This window comes from Gadus morhua, chromosome 4, assembly GCF_902167405.1.
Source record: "Gadus morhua chromosome 4, gadMor3.0, whole genome shotgun sequence".
In the NCBI taxonomy this organism is placed as follows: Eukaryota; Metazoa; Chordata; class Actinopteri; order Gadiformes; family Gadidae; genus Gadus; species Gadus morhua.
Genome location: NC_044051.1, coordinates 8,732,059 through 8,757,058, shown reverse-complemented (window position 1 = coordinate 8,757,058; position 25,000 = coordinate 8,732,059). Strand labels below are relative to the sequence as shown.

Sequence of the window (25,000 nt, the reverse complement as noted above, 5' to 3'; positions counted from 1 at the left end):
CCCAGATAAAGCAAATAGGAAGCTGAAGTGAAAACGCTGACACACACTCCACAAAACAAACACCAACTTCACACATAATGTATTGGATCAATGTGTGCTCTGCCCCTTTATTGCTTCAGGGGTGCTCGAACAAGGTCTAGATGGTTTGACCTCTGGGTGAACTCACAAACTAAATACAACTGGTGGTGCGACCTGGGGAAGGACAATCACTAACAGAATATTTCAAACTGGTGTTGAAATATAACACATTGTATCAGTTTGAAATGTGTGTCTCAATGTCGCAACACTTCAACCGACACCAACAATCTGTAATAACCGTACAATAATACAAACGCGGAAGCTCTTCACCTGACCTACAATAGGGTGCGAGTCATGCTACAGGATTGTGTGATATACGTTGATATGCTATACCTTCACCATTGAAGTGGTGAAACATTGTACTGATGGATGTTGTGTTACAACAACAATACGAAAAGCTGTCAAAACCCCCAGCCGCTGGCAATGGGTTTCTGGACCGCTCCCTTTAACAAGGAATTTGACACAATAAATCAACCGTTAAATTAGTTTTCTGTTTGCGTGTGTGTGTGTGTGTGTGTCTCAGAGTGAATGTGTGTCCATGTGTGTGTTCTTTTGTGTGTATCATGTGTGTTTATATGTTCATGTGTATGTGTGTGTGTGTGTGTGTGTGTCTATATGTTCATGTGCAGGCTTTCGTATGTGTGTGTGTGTGTGTGTGTGTGTGTCTATATGTTCATGTGCAGGCTTTCGTGTGTGTGTGTGTGTGTGTGTGTGTGTGTGTGTGTGTGTGTGTGTGTGTGTGTGTGTGTGTGTGAGTGTGTGTGTGTGTGTGTGTGTGTGTGTGTGTGTGTGTGTGCGTGCGTGCGTGCGTGCGTGCGTGCGTGCGTGCGTGCGTGCGTGCGTGCGTGCGTGCGTGCGTGCGTGCGTGCGTGCGTGCGTGCGTGCGTGTGTGTGTGGTCTGTCTGTGCGGGGGTGCCTGCGTACGTGCCTGCCTGTGAGATGAAAGTCACCAGAGGTCCTCTCTCTCCTGGTGGGTTAACCAAGCGATGAGGTCACCACATGGATCCCATTACAGGCATCTCTCCCTCACATGAACAATGATTTACGGTCATTGTACAGCTTCTTACAGTCGTTCTGTATGCAAAGTCTCAGCATGTGGTCGGTTATCGATGGGATGGCAGTCACCGGGGAACACTGAGGCTAGCAAGAACGCCTTGGGTTGGGCTGGACCTCGGCTTAACTACAGCTGAATCACACGCTTCCAGACAGCTGTCAATAATGGACGTGTGGGTGCTGTGTTCGCAAACACAGATGTCTGAGACAAACACCTTTTATCAACCCATTCTCTGGTGCATTCATCAACACTGGACTTTTTTTGTGAGTTGCACAATGTCACTTCAGATAACATGACTCATCACAGTTCTAGGGACAAAATTCTTCTCTAACCAGAACAGGCAGACTATTTACTATTCAGGCATTTGGGAGACGGTTTCCACCGAAGCAACTGGCAGCAAACACTGATACCGGTCCTTAGGGAACACGTTGGGGATTGGGAACTTTGCTGTCCTCTTGCGAAAGGATATCTATGGGTGGATGACATGGTGGATATCGAACCACGAACCTTTCAGACATCCTGTTCTGTGTTCGAAGAGAGTGTTAAAACAGGGGTAGAAACTCTCAATATGTCGGGATCATCTATTGAAAGATTTAGTTTTACAGTTGACTGCTGTAATATTGACCTCCCTTCGGAATATGGGTCAGTATGTCACCTGATTGACATGAACCACGATGCTTCGTATAAAAGTAAATAGCCTTCGATATGATCAAACGGTGACTCTTCTTTCAAGACCACTTACTCTCACATACATGCACACGCAAGCACGCACAAAAAACACACACACACACATACACACACAGACACTCTCACATCCACACACACACACATACATATGGGTGGGGACTTCCGTTTGTAATTGTGAATGTCCCAAGTGTTCCTGTTGGTACCCCGACCTCGGCATGCTGGGAAACGACGGAAAGCACAACAAAACAGTAGCGACTCTTTACTGTAAAAACAAAAATTAACGATAAAAATAGACGACGGAATTTTGCAGCTGTTTGGAAACTGACTTGGTAAACGGGGGGGGGGGAGAATATGTTCCTAAAAAGGCATGTTCTGGAACACACCGAGTGTCCCTTGTGTGCAGAAGAAACACAGCGCTGTTCGTGGTAGGTGGCGGGGGTGTGGTGGCGGTCATACAGAGTCATTTGGCCGGGAGACCCGTTTGAATGCAGAGTATTCACAAATAACACACAGCCATGCCCTTCACTCAACGCCTGCTTTCCTTAGAGGTGGAACTGGAAATTGAGTTCACGCTACACACACAAACATTTAGGAAACGTTCACACACACACATGTCTCTCTCTCACTCCCTCTCTTTCTGTCTCTCACACACACAGTCAAACACACATATACACACACACACACACACACACACACACACACACACACACAAACACATACAGGCTCACTCATACACACATGGCCAGCATTTGCCCACCCAGATACACACAAAGACACACACACTCAGGTCCATGTGTAGGTTGTGATGTCACTCAGGCTCTGCTGCCACAAAGGGCCCTTGGTCTGACACGCAGCAGGGCTCTGAGGCTTAGGGGGCCTATAGGGCCCCATGCAAAGGTCAAAGGTTATAGCATCTCATAAGCCTGCTTCAATTTATATCCACCTTTTAAAGTCGTGAAAAAGTATGAAAAAGTAGACTTTTCTCACCTTGTTACCTCGTTGCCACCACAGTAACATATGTCACCTTCTGTATAGAGAGGTCAATAACCTCTGTTTATTGGTTGGTTAAGATCACAATATAATAAACACAACTTCCTTCCTCTACAGCTGAGGTTTGTTGATGACAACTTGAGTAAAGGGGCCGGCTTAACTTTCAGCCAATCATGTGATATTGTGTATCCCCCTCCCTATGACTTAAGGCCTTCTATTGGTGAACACACAGCCAGCCTGTTTTTTGAAGCGATCCATTCACAGTCCTAATATGGTTTTTACAGAGCTAATTATCTTACAAACTACACTTAATCATATTATGTGAATAAGATACACTCAGAAAGACATTTCACGTTAGTTTTAAGATACAAGAGGCCGACAAGATTGATTTTTTCTAGAAACGTAATACTTAGCTCATTCGGCGATAAAACTGGAAGTAAAATCTGATGTGAAGCTTAAATCTTTGTTACGGACTCTTTGCTTGCCAGCTCCTGAGTTCCCTTAACGGTTGTAAGAGTCATGAGCACAAATTATATTTTTATATGCAGAGGAAGGTTCTACTCAAGTATAATAGCATCTGACCTGGTATTTAGTCCTATCGTGATTTAACTATTGCTATCTCCTCCAAATATCCCCACTCAATCAAATTAATTGGATTGAATCATCAATCAAACATCATCAATAAATAATAAATGCTCTTTTTTGGATGCATCTGGATATCCTTAGGAGCCCTCAAAAGCATGCTAAAATCAATTAGGGTCTGTTATATCACAATAAAAGCCCTGCTTTCTCCAAGCATCAAAGATGGACCTTTAACATAACGTAGTTGTAACCTTCCTTTTCGGTTTGGTTCATTAACCCTGAGTCTATAAAGTACCGTAGTTCCCTTTATTCTAAAGCCTACTTAGGCATGCTAAATAAGTCAGTAAATACTAGTAGGGGTGGGGGTATACAATATACTGAATGAATGTCCTCCTTTGACAGGTACCGGCACAAAGGATGCGGCCTAATCCACCGCAGTAACAACAAACACAAAAACACATTCAAGCGCTTCCAGGAGGAAGGAGACGCAAAGCCAACGTCCTGTTGAGTCTACATGTGAGGCTTTTCACTTGGACTTTCCTAATACTCAACCCCACTAACCCTTCGCCTATCGCCATTACTTTTATTTCCCCCCTCCTTGACTTGTCTTACGGCTGTCCATTGTAAGGGGATAATTTAGCGTTTCCCCCGACAAATAAACGACTCTGGGAGACAGCAGTGACCCCTCTAAGAGCGGTGCTTACAGTTGAGATACTGGCCCTGTCTGGCCCAGCGTGGGGCTTCCACTGACACTGAGGTTTTAATGGGCGAAGGTTATTGTGATGTTTGAAGTGAGTGGCCAGGGGTTCAAGGTTCACTGGCCGACTACAGCTTAAGCACTGGGTTTGATATGGGGAGGTGAGGGGGGGGGGGGGCATTCCTGAAGTGATTGTTAACGTTGATTTCTTGCCGTCGCAGCGTCCCGCTCTTCCATCGCTCTCTCCGATTTCTCCCGTTTTCGGGGAATGATTCCGAAGTATTTTTCCGAAGCGTCCCCGTAGATGTTTGCGTTACATGACATGGATGTGGTAGTCGAGGACCAGCAACGTACATAATCCAAAACACACATTTGTTTTTTAAGGACGATGGCAGCAGACATGTTTCCAATGAAGTAACAAAGTTGTTTTTTAAGCCGGTAGTCTCATCCGGAACGCTGGCACAAGGTTCCATTCATGAAAAATTGGGCATGTGTACTACGTTCACCAGCCATTGTTTATTTAGCCAGTGGTGTCCTTTGCACAAGGAATGTGTCAGTATGTAAAAGTGTGTGTGTGTGCGTGCGCGTGCGTGCGTGCATGTGTGTGTGTTAGTATTTGTGTGAAGGCAAGAACAGGATCCTGATAGAGAAAATGCATTTTCTATAAACTTGGTTCTTCAAGGAATTGTCACAGGCTTTCAGGGGCCCCTGAACTTCTGTGTGTGTGGTTGTGTGTGTGCATGCTTGTGTATATGTGTGTGTAGTAAGGGTGGGGGCTCCATGTGTGTGTGTGTGTGTGTGTGTGTGTGTGTGTGCGTGTGTGTGTGTGTGTGTGTGTGTGTGTGTGTGTGTGTGTGTGTGTGTGTGTGCGCGTGTGCGCGTGTGTGTGTGTGTGTGTGTGTGTGTGTGTGTGTGTGTGTGTGTGTGTGTGTGTGTGTGTGTGTGTGTGTGTGTGTGTGTTTGTATGTGTGTGTGTGTGTGTGCTTCTATGTGTGTGTGTAGCAAGGGTGGGGGCTCCATGGGTCTGTGTGGACAGGGTTGGGGGGTCAGGGTGGAGCCGGCTAGTCTCAGCCCAAACCAACACACAGCCAGTTGCATCACACATGTAAGTGTATATATGCGTGTGTGTGTGCGTGCGGTGTGTTTCTGTGTGTGTGCTTTTGTGTGTGTGTGTTTGCATGTGTAACTCAGGAAATTAAAACATTATACCACAGAACTTCAGTTTACGCAACAATACATAAAACTGTTTTACTGATTTATTATTCTTATACTTTCCAGAGAGTGTCACCTTCTTCAGCTGGGATATATATATTGTTTAGACAAAATACACTATGGTAGTTCTGCACAACCCCACAATAAAACAGACACCCACAAGGATTATGTCCAGGAATTATCCGAAGTGCGCAACATCTTTACAAGCAGGTCAACGCCAAACAACTCATCGTCACAAAAGGTCCAAAAGTAAATGAAAGCAGGCTGTAAAAAACACGCGTATCATCCTGAGCCGGTTATTTTAATCAGACAAACACTCCAAACATGAGCAATAAGGCTTAATAACGTACTGAATCATGAGAGAAAGTACAGAAAAATAAAAAATGAAATAAAAAAACAAAACATACAAGACTTTAGGTTTATCGGAGTCCAAATTTAAAGATTATTGAAGTCTTACCTTGAGTCCTGCTCGTTGTTTACCTCCTCTTTCGCTTACTGGAACTGGCACTGGTTTGGAACGAGCGCAGAGCCCCGAGCGTAAAGGCAGCGTTCAGCGTCACTGGAGACAGAGCGACCCGCTGGGAGGGAGCCCAGTTCGGGGGAGATGTTTACCTATTTACCCTCACTCGCTGAGAGAGGCTTCGTTTGAAGTGGTGCTGCGGTGTATGGGCAGCTCACAAACAGCCGCCTCTTGTAGGTGCGTGCTGCGTTTGACGAATTGCCAAGAAGCCAAGACTTCTTTTTTTTGCGAAGGAGGAGGGGGTATTTGTAGCTGTTGGAGTAGGGTGGGGGGGAGGGGGGGAGCACTAGTGTACGAAGCTGCGAAGGCAGGTGAAATATATACAGCACAGTGGGCTCTGCAAGGCTGGTCCAATCCTTCACGGTGGAAATTGGAGACTTGTGTGGGACTCAATGACGCACGAGGCTCCATCATGTCTTGGAGAAGCAGGCGATTTCAAAACTGGGAAAATTAACACGTTTCTTATTTAAAATTGGACATGCATCGATCATGTTTGCTGTAGCCTACATGAATGCTCATTAAAGACTGCTATACGATGCACGACAGGGATATAATATATTACTTTTTTTAATTATCTTGCGTCGTTGGCTAAAATTGCTCTAAATAGTTCACGGGAAGGTTATATTTGGCTGGAACCAGTCGCTTTTATTAACGTGATTAACTCTTAAAATGGTCTCAAAGCTGCCAATGAGCTAGCTTAGGACAGCTCTGAACATATTGGATGGTCTGCTCGATGATTGATTATTACTTTAATGGCTTTTAATCACGTTTTAATGCAGCCAATATGTCACTTGAAAAGGGAAATGATGAAATGTACATCAATTATTATATCCAATCCAGTCAAAGTAATTATGTAGTCATTTTGTATTTCTTAAACACGTGAATATAGGCAGATGGATTGACTTGATGATAAATGTAATTACCTTATGTGTGCATTGTGCGTGTGCGTGGGTGGGTGTGGATGTATATGTGTAATTACAACGAGGACTCCTCTGCCTGTTAACATTGGTGAATCCTGTGTTTATTGAGAACAGTTCCGTGCTTGTTGATTGGCTGTTCAGACTCAACCACATTACTGGAAGATCTCCCAACCCAACATCAGCATTGATTAGTTTTGCCGTGACGCAAGTCAAGAACGATCTCTAATACCAAACAAATTATCAATCTGCAAATTAAGGTATTTTTCCTCTCAAACGAACTGGGAATAGGATGAATGGCTCTATTGTATTTTGCAATCACACATTTACAACATGCCTCTTTCAAAAAAAAAGATTTGAATGTTCGGTTGCAATATTGGGTGGGGTGCCTAGCAAATGCAGCAAAGATAGACAAAAACAACAGAATAATAGATGTCATTTTAGAAAAACGTGGATTCAAATCGCATTGTGTGCAGCCAACTTGGACGCAGTCTCCAAATAGTTATTCTGATTATCGTTTGAACATTAAATCATTTGGTAGGCTATATGCTTTTATCCAAAAACACTAGGCAGGGCATATTGTTTATAAGAAAAAGCCTCCGAAACTGAAAACGAAAAAGAAAAATGGGCAGAATAAAGGCAGAGACTTTGTTGCAGGGAATATGTCTGGAGGGAGCGCAGAGCAGCTGGGCTTGGGTCCCAGTTTTACTAGAAGCGAAATAAATTTCACAAACTGAACTCTCCACTGCGCAGTAAAACATCCAGTCTATTTAAGGTTTAAGCCCACCTCCGTCTGTCTATTACGGATGATCCATTGACTGCCACTCTCTCCCCCAGCCGTCTTTTGTCAGAAGGTCAAAGTAGTTTGTGAAGGAGTTGAAAGTTCACCCGTCAAACAGACAGCTATAAAACCCGCCCTGTGGCGGTGGTGATTTCTCAGTAAATGAAACCTGTTTCTGGTTGGCCGATAATAAATCATTTTTGTTCATCTATTTGTCCGAACAGACAGACAGGAGGTGGTAAACTTAAACTTAAACTTTACTTCAAGAAAGGTGTGATATACATTCGTATCTCTCAACTCCTAATAGTTGTCTTGACCCCCACAAAAACCACTTTCACTGGATTTATGTTGTACCTTTAGAGCACAGAGTTCTTTAAGGCTACTGATTTGAAAGAAAAAGGTTTCACAAACCTCTGTGTATGTGTGTGCGTGGGTGTGGGTGTGTTTATGTGTGTGCGTGTGTGCGTGTGTGCGTGCGTGCGTGCATGAGTGTGTGTCTGTGTGTGTGTGTGTGTGTGGACAGGGGGTCTCTGTGCTCTGCAGGGTGGGGTCCAGCTCTGTAATGACATGAACACTTTCATGCCCCAACTCTGGAGCGCTTATGGGACACTGAACTCCCCCCACAACCCAGAATGCACAGAGACGCCGTTTCCAACCGGATCTACAGAGCTTTGTGTGCAATGAACCATAACCATAGATTAATTATGAATGGGAATACCGAATCAAAAAAATCTCAATATCTAATGAAATGTATAGAGGAGCAGGTGTTTCACAGTGACAACGTATATGATATTAGTATGTTCTATGGTCTTTTAGGACAGAATCACATGTTGGAAAGACAGAGGCTGCTTTCTAGAAACATCAACTTAACTTGACCCCCCCCCCTGCACCTACACCTACACCCTACAACCTACACCCTTACCTCCAACCACTGCCCTTAGGCACAGCAAACCCACATACACATTGTGTACACACACACACACACACACACACACACACACACACACACACACACACACACACACACACACACACACACACACACACACCCACACACACACACACACACACACACACACACACACACACACACACACACACACACACACACACACACACACACACACACACGTAGACTGAATGAGTTTTTCACCACTCACGTATTTAAGCCGACATGTTTAAGTGAGGCTTCTTTAAAGAAATGGGGTGCTTGTTGCAGCCTGCTGACTCTGGAGATGTAAACAGGCACTTCCTAAAATATAGATTTAAAGCTGCATTATGTTACCTTCCTACTGCAGCTATTTAATTGCTACATAGCTGAAATAGAAAGTTGATCAAGAATAACTCCAAGACACAACTCAAGCTACAAAGTTGCTAATGGGAAAGAACACGTAGTTCAGCTTTAGAATAAGGGTTAAACAAGATGAATAGGATTCACTTTACCCAGGATACCTTGTTAAAGTTAAAAGATGAAGGACCAAACTAACCGAATGCATCACCGGTGTGTCATCCATTCAACTACAGGGAGGGGCTCCTTTGACTTTATCACTGACATCATCCCTCCCTCATCACACTCCCCGCGTCGGTCTGCTTTTGTTTTTGTTTGTTCTCAAAACGGGCGCAAAAAACCCTGAGAAGGAGGAAGCGGACATGTGGATGGAGACAAAGAGAGGAGCGAGGAAGAAAGGGACGAGAGTACATGTATCAAGCGTTGTGTTTCCTGCAGGCCCTCTAGGACTTCTATCTGAACACGCACATGTGAGTTGGAGACCCTCCCCACAGATAAGCAGAGACGCGATGGCACCAGCCTCACAGCTGCCCTGTTGCATTGTGGGAGGAACTCTGTGGGAAAATGAATCCTTGGTGGCAAGGATTGCCAACACAGGGGAAAGATAGGTTTTCAGACAAGTTGACGTTCTGCTAATACTACTTGATTGAAATGTCAATGAGACTTTATCTGTTTAAATAAAAGGGTTTATAGCAGAAATTATCTCAATAACATGCATATCATTCATCCATTGCACCCTGGAAAATGTCTATGCTGGTGTGTTAGTTGAGGACGCTGGAACTTTTAGACTGTATAAAGCAGTGTGTTAGAAATGAATGAACAAATTCATTTTCAACAAAGCACATGTTTGTTAACATCACACACTCACTTTTTCAGTCTGTGCACGGTGAATCACTTCTTTAGCCCACTTTCTGTCAGTATTTTTAGCCTGTTTCCTTAGAAAATGATGAACCATGCAGCTTGGAGGTTTGGGTTTTGAGTATTTATGCATCTTTCATGTTTTGAAATACAACTGTAGAGGAGGGTTAGTCTAGCCACTAAGGTGTTGGACTGCTAGCTAGTTGAATCCTCAATGTCTACCTTTAGCAAGCATCATTCTTCACAATGCCAATAGCCCCTGCTCATGAATTAATTAATAATCCAAAAACAACACTGGAGTAAAGCTTAGATTAATTGACCAAATTGTCAAATAGCCTATCTCCAACTTGTGAATTCCATGAATTGAAGTGAATTCACTTGAGAGATTGACTTATGTGGTACCTAGCAGGGATCGATTTAGTCCCAGGGGGAAAACCTCATTTTTTTCAGTCAAAGGCGATGGAAACTAGTGAGCACTTAGCATCAAGTGAATGTGTGTCATACTATCTGTCCAAGACTGGGGTCTCGATGGTTTTCCACCGAGAGGAAAATGACACCATGATATCGACCACTCAATGAGGACTTTAGGAGGAGTTGATGGTGGGGTAGGATGGTCTGACCTCGTCTCTGCCCCAGTATCAAGACCCGGTGTCTGCCCCAGTATTAATACCTGGTGTCTTCCCAAGCATCAAGACCTGGTTTAAGTCCCAGCATCTATTCCTGGTCTCTGCCCCAGAACACCACGATTCTGGGTCATCTGGACTTAGAAACATGACAGACACATGTCCTATATGTTAAAAACGCCATTAGAGATGTTTATCTCAGGCTAAAGGCATTGGAAATGTTTGCTGGGGTTGGGAAGTCATTCTGAAACTGACTGAGAGTAGAGTGTGATAAGAGTAGGATGTCGTTCTTGTTGTTCAGACCAATAATTACAAGACAAGTCAAGTTAATCGGATACTCTGATTGTGAGAATTTAAATATTGCGATAAAAGGCACTTTTAGAATTGCCCAGCAGGCGGCAGTAACATGCCAATAAAAACCTTTCCATTAACAAAATCATCTCCACTGTCAACTGCTTTGGATTCACTATATTAAATGTTTGCTTAAAGAATGAAACACTATAACACATATTATTTCTGACTGTATTTCACATTCGGACATGGGTCAACGAAATCAATGACATATGTTTCAAATGTATTTTACAGGCTTTGTATCAAATGCACCATGTATTACAATCAAATATATTCATTGGCAGAGTACATTATATCAAATGTAATGGTCCACAGAACAATACTGAGAAACACCATTTTCAGGAAGTAGTATAACCGGCAATCTATACATTTGTGCTAACAATTTACTAATGTCAACCACAGTTTTGCGAACCAGAATCGTTCACATATCACAGTAAATGCAGTTCTGTTCAAAGGTGACTGTGAAGTGCTGTGGCCAGTAGCCCTACTATTACAAGATCAAGTATACGTTTTGAATAAGCATGTTCCACAACACGTTTGGTAATGCAAAAATTAACAATAAAATGGCACACAAATAATTCACAGTCAATAAATGCGAGTAACCTCCCTGAAACAAACCACTGCTCAAAATCTTTGTTAATTCTAAAAACAAACAAGATGGATTCATTCATCGCCCCGGCAAATAAGCAGCTCCATCCTCACGGTGATCCGCCCGTGCCACGACCAGGGGACGAGCCGGATGAAGCGAGCGTGTATGGGGGGCTTGATGGCGTTCTTCTTGGCTCTCTTGTTGTCAGAGTTGCCCTGGAAAACCTAGCGCCGACACAAAAATAAGTATTCAACCAAGACACTAGCAAACAAATCAACCCCCTTTGAGTTAGTGCAAAAATATAGATCAGTTTAGCTACATGTTTTTTAAATGAGCTGTAAATGCTCAGGTAATGACACAAGATGTTCAAAAACAACGACGCTGCAGTTGAGCATAAGGAAAGTAATTGAAACACGTGCGATGGCGTGGCTGCGGTAAACAAGGGCGACATCTAGAGGGCAAAACCCCAAACTACACGTACACGAACAGTTAAAACTTGATTAAAAAGAAGGAGTTTGGATTACTAACATCGAACCAGAAATATATCCGTTTACTATATTCATTGGAGACATTTTCATCCATAGTGAATAACAGTGCATTCAGAAAAGTCAAACCCTAACTGCTAAACCTTCCACCATCTGGTGTTGTCCTCTACCTTGTCGTTGTGTCGCTCCTCGTCCTGGAAGGTCGTCCAGTCTCTGCCGTCCTGACTGTAGGTCAGCTTGTAGGAGCTGACAAACTGTTCCCGACCAAAGTCCTTGGCTCCCTGGGTGATCACCCCCGAGATGTTGGTGGGGGTGAGCAGGTCCACCTCAATGCAGAATAAGGGTGTGTGTGTGTTAGTGTGTGTGTGTGTGTGTGGGGGGGGGGGGGGGGGGGGGGGGGGGATACAAGCACAAGCACTCATGTTTTTTATTGTGTCTAGCTAAACAATTTGTTGCGTCCCTTTTTTTTTCCCCTTTTTGACTCCCTACCCTATCCTCGTCTTACAAATGAAATACCTGTAACTATTTACCAATTTAGCTTTTATCAAATACGACACGATACGACACGAAGTACGGCTGGGAATAATGACTACAACTATGAAAGTACACAAAAAAACGATGAGCAACTCCAACTACGTCTTCTTAACAAAATACACAACCGGACAACCCTGGGAAGAAGAACAAGACTTTTGACGGGATCAAAATATTCGGCCCAGTTTCGTCAATGAACGCCCCGGACGATCTCAGAGCCACCGAGCTCCCCCGTAGAACTTGCGGTCCGGCCCCCCCCCCCCCCTCTTCCTCACCTGCAGCCACTGGGCCTGGTCGTTGCGCGCGGCCGCCCAGGCGTTCACCTTGCCCCTGCGGCCCAGCCGGGCGTACTCGGGCCTCCAGGAGAGCAGTTCCATGCCCAGGGTGAGGTGCACGGTGGAGGCCGACAGCTGGGAGTCGTGCACCTCGCCGGACCGCAGGCCCAGGAGCTCAGAGCAGCCTGAAGGGGCGGGCAGCAAAAGGTCACTTTAAGGCCCAATCCCATTTCTACCCCTTACCCCTTCCCCTTACCCCTCCCCCTTGTTTTGAAGGGGTAAGGGGAAGTGGTAAGGGGTAGAAATGGGATTGGGCCTTAGGCCCAATCACGTTCCTACCCCTTGTTTTGAAGGGGTAAGGAGAAATGGGATTGGGCCTAAAATGTCTCAGGGGGATTTGGGTTGAAACTGATTTGCGTTATCGGGGTTTTGGTGTCACATGAATGGGAGAATTGGCCGGATCTCTGACGATGGGATATTTTGGTTGATTAGCACAGCTTATATTATCCCGAGCAATTTACAGATGTTTTATGTTGATACATTCTTTTTTTTACATCTTGCTTAATGATGTTTACAAGTAGACTGCGTACATTGGGGTCATAACACCCCTAACCACCAGAGTCTACCGGCAAGGGGTGTTTGCCCCCCTATATGCCATTTGTTGGATTCTACACAATGGTAATTTACACACTACATTAATTAACAAACTCTCCATTTTTTATTTTATCAATATTTGACATTATAACGTGACCATTACGTCATGATGATGTCACCGACCTGTGAGGTCACAGCCCAGCAGTTCCATGCGCAGGGTGCAGTGTCCCCAGCAGAGCTGGGGGTAAATGCGGATGTACTCGGCCTCGATTGGTGGAGAGAAGGCGTTGGCCATGGACGACCTGCTGTCTGTGTTGCCATGGAAAAGCTGAAAGAATAAAAGAGAGATCCTTAGAAAGGTCAAATAACTCCATATATTCATATATGGAGTATATATTTATCGACTTTATTTTAAGTATATTTTGTGTGAAGGGAACTTGCAAATTAAGAATTTCATTGCCCAGTTCAAACTATGTTTCCATTGTGTATATGACAATAAACGATCTTCTATCTTGTATCTTGTATATGTATAATATATATATATATAAAGAGATTCACCATATCTTCCTTGCTTCCTTTGGCTTTGATCATCCTCCATGTTTTTCCATCGTCGCCGTAAGCAACCCGATACGTTTTAACGAACTCTGACCTCCCCAGCCGCCGAGCCCCCTGGGTGATCACCCCTGTTATACGCATCCACTGCTGCAGGTTCACCTGGGATCAAATACATGTAATATAACCGTTAGTGTCAGAGGCAATCACACTGTACATAGACACACACACACACACACACACACACACACACCCACACACACACACACACACACACACACACACTCAAACACGCATAAACACACACACACACACTCAAACACGCATACACACACACACACACACACACTCAAACACACACACAAACACTCACATGCACTCACTCAAACACGCACACACACACACACACACACTCAAACGCACACACAAACACACACACACTCAAACGCAAACAAACACAGACTCAAGTATACACACACACGTACACACACATATACATACAATGATAAATACATATATGCATACAAACATACACGCATAGATACATGCATGTAATGAAACAGACATCCACTCTCACACACACACACACACACACACACACACACACACACACACACACACACACACACACACACACACACACACACACACACCACACACACAATCACTCACTCACGCAAACACAAACCCCAAGCACACACACTCACTCCCTCCCTCACTCACACACACTGAGTACAATGTTTCCAACGTGTACACGTAGCTTTACTAGCAGCACTAATGGGCGGGTGTGTACTTGTATCCAGGGCCAGAGGTCGCTCTCGGCAGGGCTCCAGGCGTTGACCAGCCCTGGGAGGTGGAGCCGCGCCCGCTGGGGCAGCCAGCGGTGCAGACCCCACACCGTGCGGTCCGACGAGGACGAGGACAGCTGGTCGTCAGACACCGTCCCCCCCTCCATGCCGATCGGCCCCGAGCACCCTGTGGGTGACAACGTCAACGGTTAAACACACAGGATACACCAGCACCCTGTGGGTGACAGCATCACCGGTTAAACACACAGGATACACCAGCACCCTGTAGATAGTATAATGTGAGTGTGTGTGTGTGTGTGTGTGTGTGTGTGTGTGTGTGTGTGTGTGTGTGTGTGTGTGTGTGTGTGTGTGTGCGTGTGCGTGTGCGTGCCTGCGTGCCTGAGTGCGTGAGTGCACGTGTGTGTACGTGTGACTACATATTGGATATACCACATATCGCTCTGGTTTGGCTAAGTAATATGTTTTTTATAACAACACACACACATACACACATAAACATGGCAGCATCAACACGTCACATGGCATGAAACTCAAAACAAAATATATTCATTAATTACGATTGATTATGGCAGTTGGAAAACATGTGCATGGTAACTATGTTACTTATAAGCGACATTTCCCGTCTATTTGTATCAGAGATATTGTACTCACTGTGCTGGCAGTCGGGACCATAGTATTCAGCTGGACACACACAAGTGTACTGGGCTGCCTCGTCCTGACACACTCCCCCGTTCTGGCAGGGCTCGCTGTCACACTCATTCACATCTGCACAGGCGAGAGTTAGAGCAGAGTGAGTTCAATGAGGATTTGGTCCTTAGAAATGTCATGGTCAGTAGTATACCCACTGTTCAGATAACATCAACTCTATTTTTATCAATAAGAATATTTTTTGACAATTGTTTTTTCTATGAGGCGGTAAACAACTTGTTGTGAGAATGATTATCAAGGTTTGTTGGTTGCCTGCAGCACATTTGTTTGTTTATATGAATTAGCATACAGAGCAGGTGGTTCAGTGTTAGGGTATTTGAGTGTCAGTCAAAATGTTCAGAAATTGAAGTAGGAACCCAAATGTCAGCAGTCTATCTGTAGGCATCCTTCAACAAGATGCCCCTAGCTGCTCCTTAATATAAGGAACCTTGGATAAATGTGTTTGCTGACAGACTGAATAGTATGAAGTCATATCTGTTTAAATCGGCACTATGTCACTTTTCCACTGAAGCTATTTCTCTCCATTACAAAACATCGGAAATCAAACGTTTCTCAAGAAACAGACGGGCCTATACACCAAATAAGAATTGTATTCTGATCCACTTTTGCGCCCCAACTGTGGGAAAATCTCAAAATCTCTGATAACAATGAATGAAAACTGTATGCCCATGTAGTTCTCCTGAGTTGCTATAATGATGACACTAACTGTGTTGGCAGTGGATTCCGGTGAAGCCAGGCAGACAGACGCACACATAGCCCAGGACAATCTCCCCGCGGTCGCTTGTGGTTTCACAGGCACCGCCATTGTGGCACGGATTGGGTTGACAGCGCCCTGACAAAACAATGGGCATCCAACAACAACACTTAAACATCACATGCAATACACCGGCAGCATCCATTTATTCATTGTACCATCCTGACAATCCATCATATACTGGTTATTATAAGTGCAATGATGATTACAAAATATTTTGCAACACTTACCTTCGGTTGGGAACGATATATCTGTGAATATCAAGATCCAGATTAGATAATTAATCCCAAGGGAAATTGCTTCACATAATGTGTGTGTGTTTGTGTGTGTGTATGTTTGTGTATATGTGTGTGTGTGTGTGTGTGTGTGTGTGTGTGTGTGTGTGTGTGTGTGTGTGTGTGTGTGTGTGTGTGGTGTGTGTGTGTGTGTGTGTGTGTGTGTGTGTGTGCGTGTGTGTGTGTTTGGTGTGTGTGTGTGTGTGTGTGTGTGTGTGTGTGTGTGTGTGTGTGTGTGTGTGTGTGTGTCTGTGTGTCTGTGTGTCTGTGTGTGCGCGTGCGTGTGGGTGTGTGTGCGTGTGTGTGTGTGCGTATGTGTCAGAGAGCGTGCAGTGTTAAACAATTTGTTTCGGGTTAATCTTTCATCCCACAGAGGATAAGTATGTTGCCTTGGTGGTATTTGAGGGAAATAGCGCGCATCTCATTAAATATACAGCCCACAAGACAAAGAGTGTCGTCTGCCTGGGTGGTCAGTCCAGAGATTAAAAAGTGGGTCATTCTGAGAGGAGGAAAGCTCAACATGACATACTTAAGAACAAAGACGCAGTGCTCACTCAATGATCATTAGAAGAGCATAACACAGACATTAAGGGCAACAGTGGATGTAAATATACTGTACTGGTAAAAGTAAAAGAGCCTGTTTGAGTTGTAAATTGATATGGTAGTCTGGTATTACAATTATTATTATTGGATAATTGCTTTCAGGTTGAGCCCAGAAAGTTTAGTTTTACTTCTACCTCAACTAAAGAGTTTTTTTCTAGGCCTATGTGTTGTTTTCATAACAAGATTTGTCAATTTGTTTCAGAAATAGGCTAATGCATGCTCATTTCATCCAGACGACAGGGGCAATGTTGTTCTAATGAAAATATAGGAAAAATCGTACAGATTTGTTTTTTTAATATATCCTAAAAATACAACATTTTACGATGACGTTATCCAACAGCACCTGTGATAGCATCCTGTGGCTGCAGAGTGTAGCAGTCTCCTTCACCTTCACACAACGGGGGGCCACACGAGGCTTCTGGGAAGCGGAGAAAGAGAGAGAAGTGGGTGAAAGCATAACATTGCATAGTGTTCAAAATAATAATGTATATCGAACTAATTAATTCACACTAATTTCCAAAGCCGCTAAATCCAGCAAAAACAATTGAAAAAACAACAACAATTGCATATACTTAACTCGCGAGATGCTACTCGTTAACTAAAAAAATAATCGTTGCATTTAAATCCTTTTACCTTCTTTAAGCGGTCAAAGTATAGCCTTTAGAAAAGATGACGCACTCACCATTTACCTCCTGGTCAGAGACGGTCGCATCAATACAGACAAGTAGCAGAAAAGCCCACAGCATAAGCGCGAAGTTGAATCTGGTCCTCATGTTAAAACATAAACAAACAGCACGCAATGTTTTGGGGGCTTTTTTCCTTCCCTCCCGTCCACTGCGACAGCGGTGCTGCTGGTGGAGACGGCGGAGATGCTGATGATAATAGTGGTGTGGACTGCCTGCAAGAACCTAGAATTAACTCGGTGCGCAGTTCGTTTTCTGTTCACTGCGGTCTCACGTCTTCACATGAATAAATAAATACCATCACTTTCTAGAACCGATCCATAAACCAATGCATCCGACAAATGACGATACCTAGGCTATTTATAGGAATGATTTAAATATTAAAAAAGACATGGGTATTTCCTTGGCAGATAATTTTATGGTATTTGATATAATTTATCAAAATTCAAGTTTCCAGTTTGGGAAACTGGATACGTGTTACGACCTAAAAAACCTGTAATCCATAATTTACGGAATTAGCTGAAATTGAAATATTGATTAATTAAATAAGCCCTTAGCCTTTGCTAAGTGTCATATTTCTATAATTAGGCTGTTTTACTATTAATCATATGTATTTATCTAAGATTTTTTCATTCAATAGTTATTTAGCAACAGATTTAAAAATAATTGAAGGTTGGAGATTGAGTTTGGCTGCAACTCTCCACTCTCATCCCTCGTCCAACTGGTCCTCTGTGGATAAGAGGCAAAAAAGTGGCTGTCCTTCCGACCAATCATCGACGCCTTTACTGCAGCATAGAAACAAGTGAACCAATAGCGGGGCGTCGTGTGAGCGCGGCTAAACGGCTGTGTTGTGTGTACCTGTTTCAATCGCGAATAGGTCGTACGAATCTTTCAGCATGAGTCTCGCTTTAAGGTAACATTTTGATTTAATAAAGTTGCTGCTCATTAGGTTTTTAATTGTGATGAAGTATTAAAAGTATCGTCCGGTGACTCGTACATGGTAGTCAAACGCATTCATGTCATGGTTAATTTACTGTCGCCAGTTAACATGTCGATTATGATTGGATTATATCTCTAAGCATGTAAGATTGACACTGGGCTTTTCGCTGTATTTCAGTTGTAATATCCCGCTGAGATATGGTTGTTAACTGTCATCTGGCTGTTCAAAACACACCGCAAGGTCGCCGCGTTGTTGTGGGCATCAGGTTGAAACGTATCGATAATTGTTCGATTTGAACCTAATCAATGTATTCTGATCATGGCAGAACTGATCCTACTGCAGACAAAGCCAAGCGCAAGAAGAGGAGAGAGCTCACAGAGGAGCAGAAACATGAAGTTAAAGAAGCCTTTGAGTTATTTGACACTGATAAAGATAAGGAGATTGACTACCATGAACTCAAGGTAAATGTTGTATCAGAAAGTGAGACGCTTCTAATGTACTGTGTATACTTGGTACGGCTGGTGTTTAAGTGAGAAAAAATGCTTCAAACCCCAAATGTCCACAGTCTAAATGTAGGTATCCTTCTGCAAGCTCATTAAGGAAATGTACATTTCCTTAAGGTACATACATTATGGTACCTTAAAATACATGCAGTATGGAAATGTATGTCCAAAAATATCCCTGTTAGTTGATCCAAATTTGTTTTAGAGATTCTAGCGTTTCTTGCTTGATGGCGTTATCATTTAAACGGGTTTCCTTGTCGACAGGTTGCGATGCGAGCGTTGGGATTCGAGGTGAGGAAGGTGGACGTTTTGAAGATTCTCAAGGACTACGACCGAGCAGGAACCGGCAAAATATCCTTCGATGACTTCACCGAAGTTGGTCAGTCTCAATGTGGTAGTAATTTTAAGGCGAGACACGGCAGGCAAAATCATCGATTTTTCACTGGTCACTGGTCAATTTTGATATTTTGGGCTATTTTGCACGATTAACATGTAATGTTTCACACAAAAGAAAAAAAAAAGTCAAAACAAAACATTTAGGTGTTTGTTTTATTATAGTTTCTCAACTTGCGCCTCTGAATTTTACAGAAGATTCACCAAAAGTTTGCTTTATTACGCACCGTTTCAAATTACAGCCGGTCTCTGTCATATGTGTTCCGTGGTATCATTGGAAAGCACTCGATCTGCTGCACAACATAAAACTGATATCTGATTGGCTGGAATCGATTTCCGACCGGACGATTGGTTCGAATGTCTCACGTGGTATGCTCTCAAGCTTCCTGGTTAGCTTTTGCCATAAGAATCTTTAAAGGCCGTTCTCAAAATGAGTTTTTCCTCACACGCCAAGCAAGGAATCTCCACTTCTGTAGCACCTACATGCACCAAACTTTAGAATCTTATTCTCAGCTACTATATGAAGATTTTTACAGTGGGATTTGTTGATATATCATTCTTGGCCTGATTTACATGACATTTTATGCATAAAAATTGGGCGGCAATACATTTTTTTAAGGCATTGGCAGTATTTTCTGATTAACTGGATAACGAAAGGAGATATCCATAATCCCCTTTGTAAATATTTTTCTACTTAATATAGTAACAACATGAAAAAATAATTTTGAGCCTGGCTTTTTCCAATGGTCCGATTCTTCGTTTCAAAATGTATGCATATTTGCGCATATTTCATTAGATATAGCCTAATTAGCATATCTTAACATACAATTAGAGAAAACTTCCAATGCATTTTCTTCTTCTAATCATGTGGCTAATCAACCGGTAAAGTTTCATAAAGATATCTGTAAGTTAAAAAAAAAATCCTATTCACCTGCCGTGTCTCATGCATTGTGAATAAGAAGTTAATTTTCAACATTGTGTTTGCCATTATGTGTTCCCTCTCCTCTTTATTCCCCTATAGTTACGGAACGTCCTACATTGTGTGCCCTCTCCTTTTTATTCCCCTACAGTGACAGAACGTAATACATTCTGTCCCCTATGCTGACCAAACGTCATACATTGTGTACCCTCTCCTTTTTATTCCCCTGCAGTGACGGAGCGCATCCTGGAGCGAGACCCTAAGGAGGAGATCCTGAAGGCCTTCAAGCTGTTTGACGACGACGAGTCGGGCAACATCAGCCTGAGGAACCTGCGGCGGGTGGCCCGCGAGCTGGGGGAGAACGTCACGGACGAAGAGCTGCGCAGCATGATCGACGAGTTCGACACCAACGGCGACGGGGAGAGTAAGTGAGGCACATCACTTAAGGGCCTGACTCCTGCTTCCGAGTCGTCTCACAAACCAGACTCTAATTAAACTCAAAGTCTTATTGGCCATCTGACTTTAGATTCATGTCCTAAGTCTTATTGACCTTCAGAGTTTCAATTAATATCTATAGTCTTATTGGCCTTCAGACTTTAGATTGATATCTAAAGTCTGGTCGATAAGACTTAAGATATGAATCTAAAGTCTGCGATGGCAGTGGTGGGAGATCAGGGGCGATCTGGGCGAACAGGATGTTTCATTTTCTTTCGCTTCATATTTGTTTCGACCAATCCTGTTGCTAGCAGTGGGTATATCTAAGTGCGTGAAGGAAAACACCAACTCAGCCAGAATTAGTAAACTGTTAAGAGGGTCAACACCTTGTAGACTGGCGGCTGTGGAAAAATATTTATTGAATTCCCCTTCTGAAAGATTCATCCGCCAAATTAGTGATATTAGTTTTCCTCGGTAGAATATCTCCATGACGAAAAGAAGGAACCAATGTGTCACTCTGCCCCAGGCAGTGGTTGGTTTCCGGCCCAGGGCCTGTGCCGTCTCCCCCCAAATGTAAATGTTCCTCTATAACGTAGTAGGACTACTGGATCAGAGAGTGATCGGACATTCAATATGTGTATTTGATTGGCCATTGTTACTGTTATGTGTATTGCAATGTGTGCTGGATATATCAGTCTACCAGCCTACCCAGTGGATTGTAGCAAATGTTGCTGATCAAACAGCTCCAACTTGTGATGTCTTTCAAACACAGGAAAAGGAAGATATTCAAACGGCTTTTAATGGCTAAACACACTCACACCTTGTGGTATAATAGGGGTCCTTTTTAAATTAAACTTCACCTTGAGGGGTTTTGACTACCAGCCCCAGCCTAACATGAAATCAACCAGAAGTAATGAAATGCAGCTGAATTCATTCAAGTCGTTCTGGATAAAAGCCTTTGCTAAATTACTTCACCAGACGCTTACCAATTCTCAAGTAAATGGATCAGCAAAATATCTTTATTCAATTACCACAACCACACGAATCTGATTTTATATCACCACTACAATTTACTCAATTGCCCTCCTTAACTTTGTTGCAGTGAAATGTTAAAGATCATTTTTAGTTTATGATGATAACCAATAGGGACCAAACGGGCCCGACAGCGAAAAACCTCGAGTGGATCTCCAGCGACCTCTAGTGGCGGATCCCTGAATGATTTTTAACTGTCATGCGCTATTGTGAGACGCAATTATATATAATATGTTCCTGAGAGAAGGAACCCGGCGTACAAACAAATCTAATTTACAATAACGAAATGTTAAATTGTACCGAATTATTATTTAAATAAAGCATAACAAATTAATTTTGATAATCCTAGATTAGTCCTAGTCCTAGAGATTAAATAGGTGTTTGCATATAGGGCCCTCTCATTGATTTTGAATTATATATTAACTCGATTGCAACAACAAATTCCTATCTTCACCAAAAGTTAGTTATTTGGTCACACTTTCATTGCAGTCTTTTTTTCTTTTTTCTTCCCTCTCCAGTAAATCAAGACGAGTTCCTGTCCATAATGACTGGTGACTCCTAACAGGAAGGCCGTGTCTCAGAAGAGTTTACCCAGACAATGGGGCGTTTCTTCCTGGATGTATACATCATGCAGGCGGGTGAGGAACCCAGACAAAGATGATCTGTCATGATCTGTCGTTGGAGCAGCGTCACGTCATCGCTCGTGTGCGGACTGATGAAAAACCTTCTGTTACAGTCACTTCTGGAATTTGGACCCCATGTTATGTATAAATGATCCATGACTGCCGTGGGGACTGAGCACATTGGGACTGAACCAGGCGATGTTTAGCCAGGCTACATCGGCTGTGTTGTTGGTTTTGTGTCGGTTTTTACTCTGTTGATTTACACATTTGATTTCAGAACAGTTGTGAATAAAGTAAAGTAAGATTTTTTTGGTTTATCCAGATTTTGGTTTACCCAGTTGTCCTTTATGCGGCTTTGTTGTTATGTCTGAATCTTTAAAGGACAATATGCATTTCTGTGGCTCTGTGTGATTAAGTGATTTTTCTCGCAACACTTTTTTTTTTTTTGTTACAAATGTAATTATTTTATACAAAATAAAATGTGTTCAATTTTTGTTCAAATGCTGTATAGTCCTATGATTGGTGCTTTAAAACCGGTATTTGGCATCTACTTAAACTAAACAGATGGGGCATTTATCTATGATTAGCCGGTGCAGTTGCGTATTTGTTTTTGATTGTTTTAACTCCTGTCCCACAACAGTTGTTGCCACCTAAAACACATTCCTAGAACTTCACTTTTATGTCCACACTAAATCTGTTTCAGAGTGTGCTGATAAGACCATCTGTCATTTACAACAAAACCATGACAGGCCCACGCATCTTCTGAAGTATTTTTTCCCTAACCATTGTTTGACTATTGACTGCTGATGTATGTGTTTTAAAAAACAGACTGCCGTGCGTCGTCAGCTAAGCCCGAAGTGACGTTTCAACCGAACCACCAAACCTCAAAATCGTCCCCAAAGCGCCCTGTTATTAAATTCCCCTCAAACCCAAACAAGGTGATTCAGACAAAACTGTTTTTTCCCCCTACTGATTCCAATGAAAACCACAACGAGTGGTCTTTGCAATCCCTCGGATAATTAAGGAGGGCTTTCGCCGGCTGACACCCCTGGGTGCCTTGGTCACACGACCGGCCAATCAGAAGACGGCAGAGTTGGGCGTCAACATTCCCTTGCGTTTCTTTTTCTTTTTTGCCTTCTTTTAATTGGAGGGCTGACGTCTTTCCCTCTCAAGTGAGACAAATGAACGTAATTGTAACCCATATGTGGTAATCCAAGCCTCCCTCTCTCACCAACACCTCCTCCCCATCGTCTTTGTGTCCTATCACACTCGGGAGCCTGGAAAGAGGAGTGCAAGGGAGCAGTCTTGGGCTTGGTGGACAGGACCGGCCCATCTGTCCGTCCGTCTATCCGACCAGACTAGATCTCTTCCTTGCTCGCTCTCTCTCTCTCTCTCTTGCACCCCGGGCACTACATCGCATGCTCAGCTGTTGGTTCATCAGCCCAACAGTGCAACACATGGTCCACAAATAGAATGCTCCGGTTCCTCCCCAGTTACAACCTCAGCACCCAAACCAACCACCACCGCTACCTCCACCTCCTTTCACAAGACCACCATCTCCGCCTCCCACCATCGCATCCGCCACCGCCATAAAATGCACCTTCACACATCCACGTGTATGTACCGTCTTCATGTAGTCAACATGCTTTTGTCGTCCGGCTTTGTTTTGGCTTGAGACCGCCTGCAAATGTCGAGGAGGAGAAAAGTTAAGAGATGAGAAAATACAATCCCAGGGCCTCACCACACCCAACCACCACCCCTGCTCCAACCCCCACCACCTCCAAAATGTGCTTACCGCATAAACAAACATGCATAGACACCTACATGTATAGAGAAATATTTATACACACATACATGCATAGACAGATACATGTAGACACATGCATGTATAGACATACACGTACGTGTATAAACACGCATATATATTTATGCAACACTTAGGTCCGTTATCATAGTCGTCTTCGGTCGTTTTTCCTCTGGGATAACCTACTGATGAGAATCCTAAGAATAGAAGTGGAATGGGCGGGTGTGTTCTTGGTAAGAGATAGCTTGCGTTAAGTTAGGTCACTAATTGGTGATAATGTGAATCATGTTGCTATTGTTATACAGTACGCCTGTCCGTTTGGCTCCCCTAGCATTCCTTGGAAGGAGGGATACCTCTTCCTTCTCTAGATATCTTCCCACTGGGTTTTGGGGGAGAGTTTCCTTTGCCCTTTGGAGGGCTTAGGGACAGCGGGGGTGTTTCAGAAGGTGGGCCGGCCAGGCCCTCGGAGGCTGCGGCTGTGATTAAGGGCTTTACAAAGAGATGAGGGACTTGAATAGTGGTATGAACGCAGATACACTGAAGCTATAAGGCAGTAGGAGTCCATGGCGTCGCGGCGTTTCGTTTTTTTGAGATGACACAAATCACCCCTCTTCGTCGCGTATCCTGTGAATAATTTATGTTTGTCGTGGTCCTCCCCGCTCTGCCTTAGAGGAGAAACCCACTCACAGCTTTATAAACAAAAGTTGGTTAACAATAGATCATTGTTTCGGTAGTAGCCCCGTCATCTAAAGCCAGCAATTACTCACCCAGCAATTACATCACAACTACAAAGAACACCAAATTGGGGCTGTGGGTTGTTGTTGTTCGAGCCGAGCGATAGCTAAAAGACGGGTG

General features: G+C 43.5%; 3 protein-coding genes across 5 annotated transcripts in view; 1 reads left to right on the top strand and 2 right to left on the bottom strand.

Moving 5' to 3' along the window:
- hapln1b (hyaluronan and proteoglycan link protein 1b) overlaps positions 1–6,081 on the bottom strand; it is a 23,576-nt gene extending 17,495 nt beyond the window's left edge. Inside the window, exon 1 of the mRNA XM_030354880.1 lies at positions 5,758–6,081. The gene's annotated coding sequence lies outside the window, so the exon portion shown is untranslated. The remainder of the gene's footprint in view (positions 1–5,757) is intronic.
- Positions 6,082–10,793: 4,712 nt separating this feature from the next.
- On the bottom strand, positions 10,794–18,203 carry edil3b (EGF-like repeats and discoidin I-like domains 3b). Of its 2 annotated transcripts, XM_030354928.1 has the most exons (11): positions 17,496–18,203; positions 17,157–17,231; positions 16,166–16,186; positions 15,888–16,013; positions 15,125–15,238; positions 14,458–14,639; positions 13,671–13,826; positions 13,296–13,440; positions 12,519–12,703; positions 11,883–12,038; positions 10,794–11,451 (listed from the first exon to the last, which is right to left on the bottom strand). In XM_030354928.1, the coding sequence occupies exons 1-11, from the start codon at positions 17,584–17,586 to the stop codon at positions 11,302–11,304; spliced, it is 1,401 nt and encodes a 466-aa protein (XP_030210788.1). In that variant the 5' UTR covers positions 17,587–18,203; the 3' UTR covers positions 10,794–11,301. The 2 variants fall into 2 exon arrangements, with proteins under 2 accessions (XP_030210788.1, XP_030210789.1); XM_030354929.1 differs by lacking the exon at positions 15,888–16,013.
- A 99-nt stretch (positions 18,204–18,302) lies between these two features.
- Positions 18,303–22,835, top strand: cetn3 (centrin 3). 2 transcript variants are annotated; one of them, XM_030354931.1, is made up of 5 exons: positions 18,303–18,409; positions 18,762–18,897; positions 19,204–19,318; positions 20,484–20,675; positions 22,237–22,835. In XM_030354931.1, exons 1-5 carry the CDS (start codon positions 18,393–18,395, stop codon positions 22,278–22,280), a joined length of 504 nt encoding a protein of 167 aa, XP_030210791.1. In that variant the 5' UTR covers positions 18,303–18,392; the 3' UTR covers positions 22,281–22,835. The 2 variants fall into 2 exon arrangements, with proteins under 2 accessions (XP_030210791.1, XP_030210790.1); XM_030354930.1 differs by lacking the exon at positions 18,303–18,409 and having other exon boundaries at positions 18,742–18,897.
- The last annotated feature ends 2,165 nt before the right edge of the window (positions 22,836–25,000 follow it).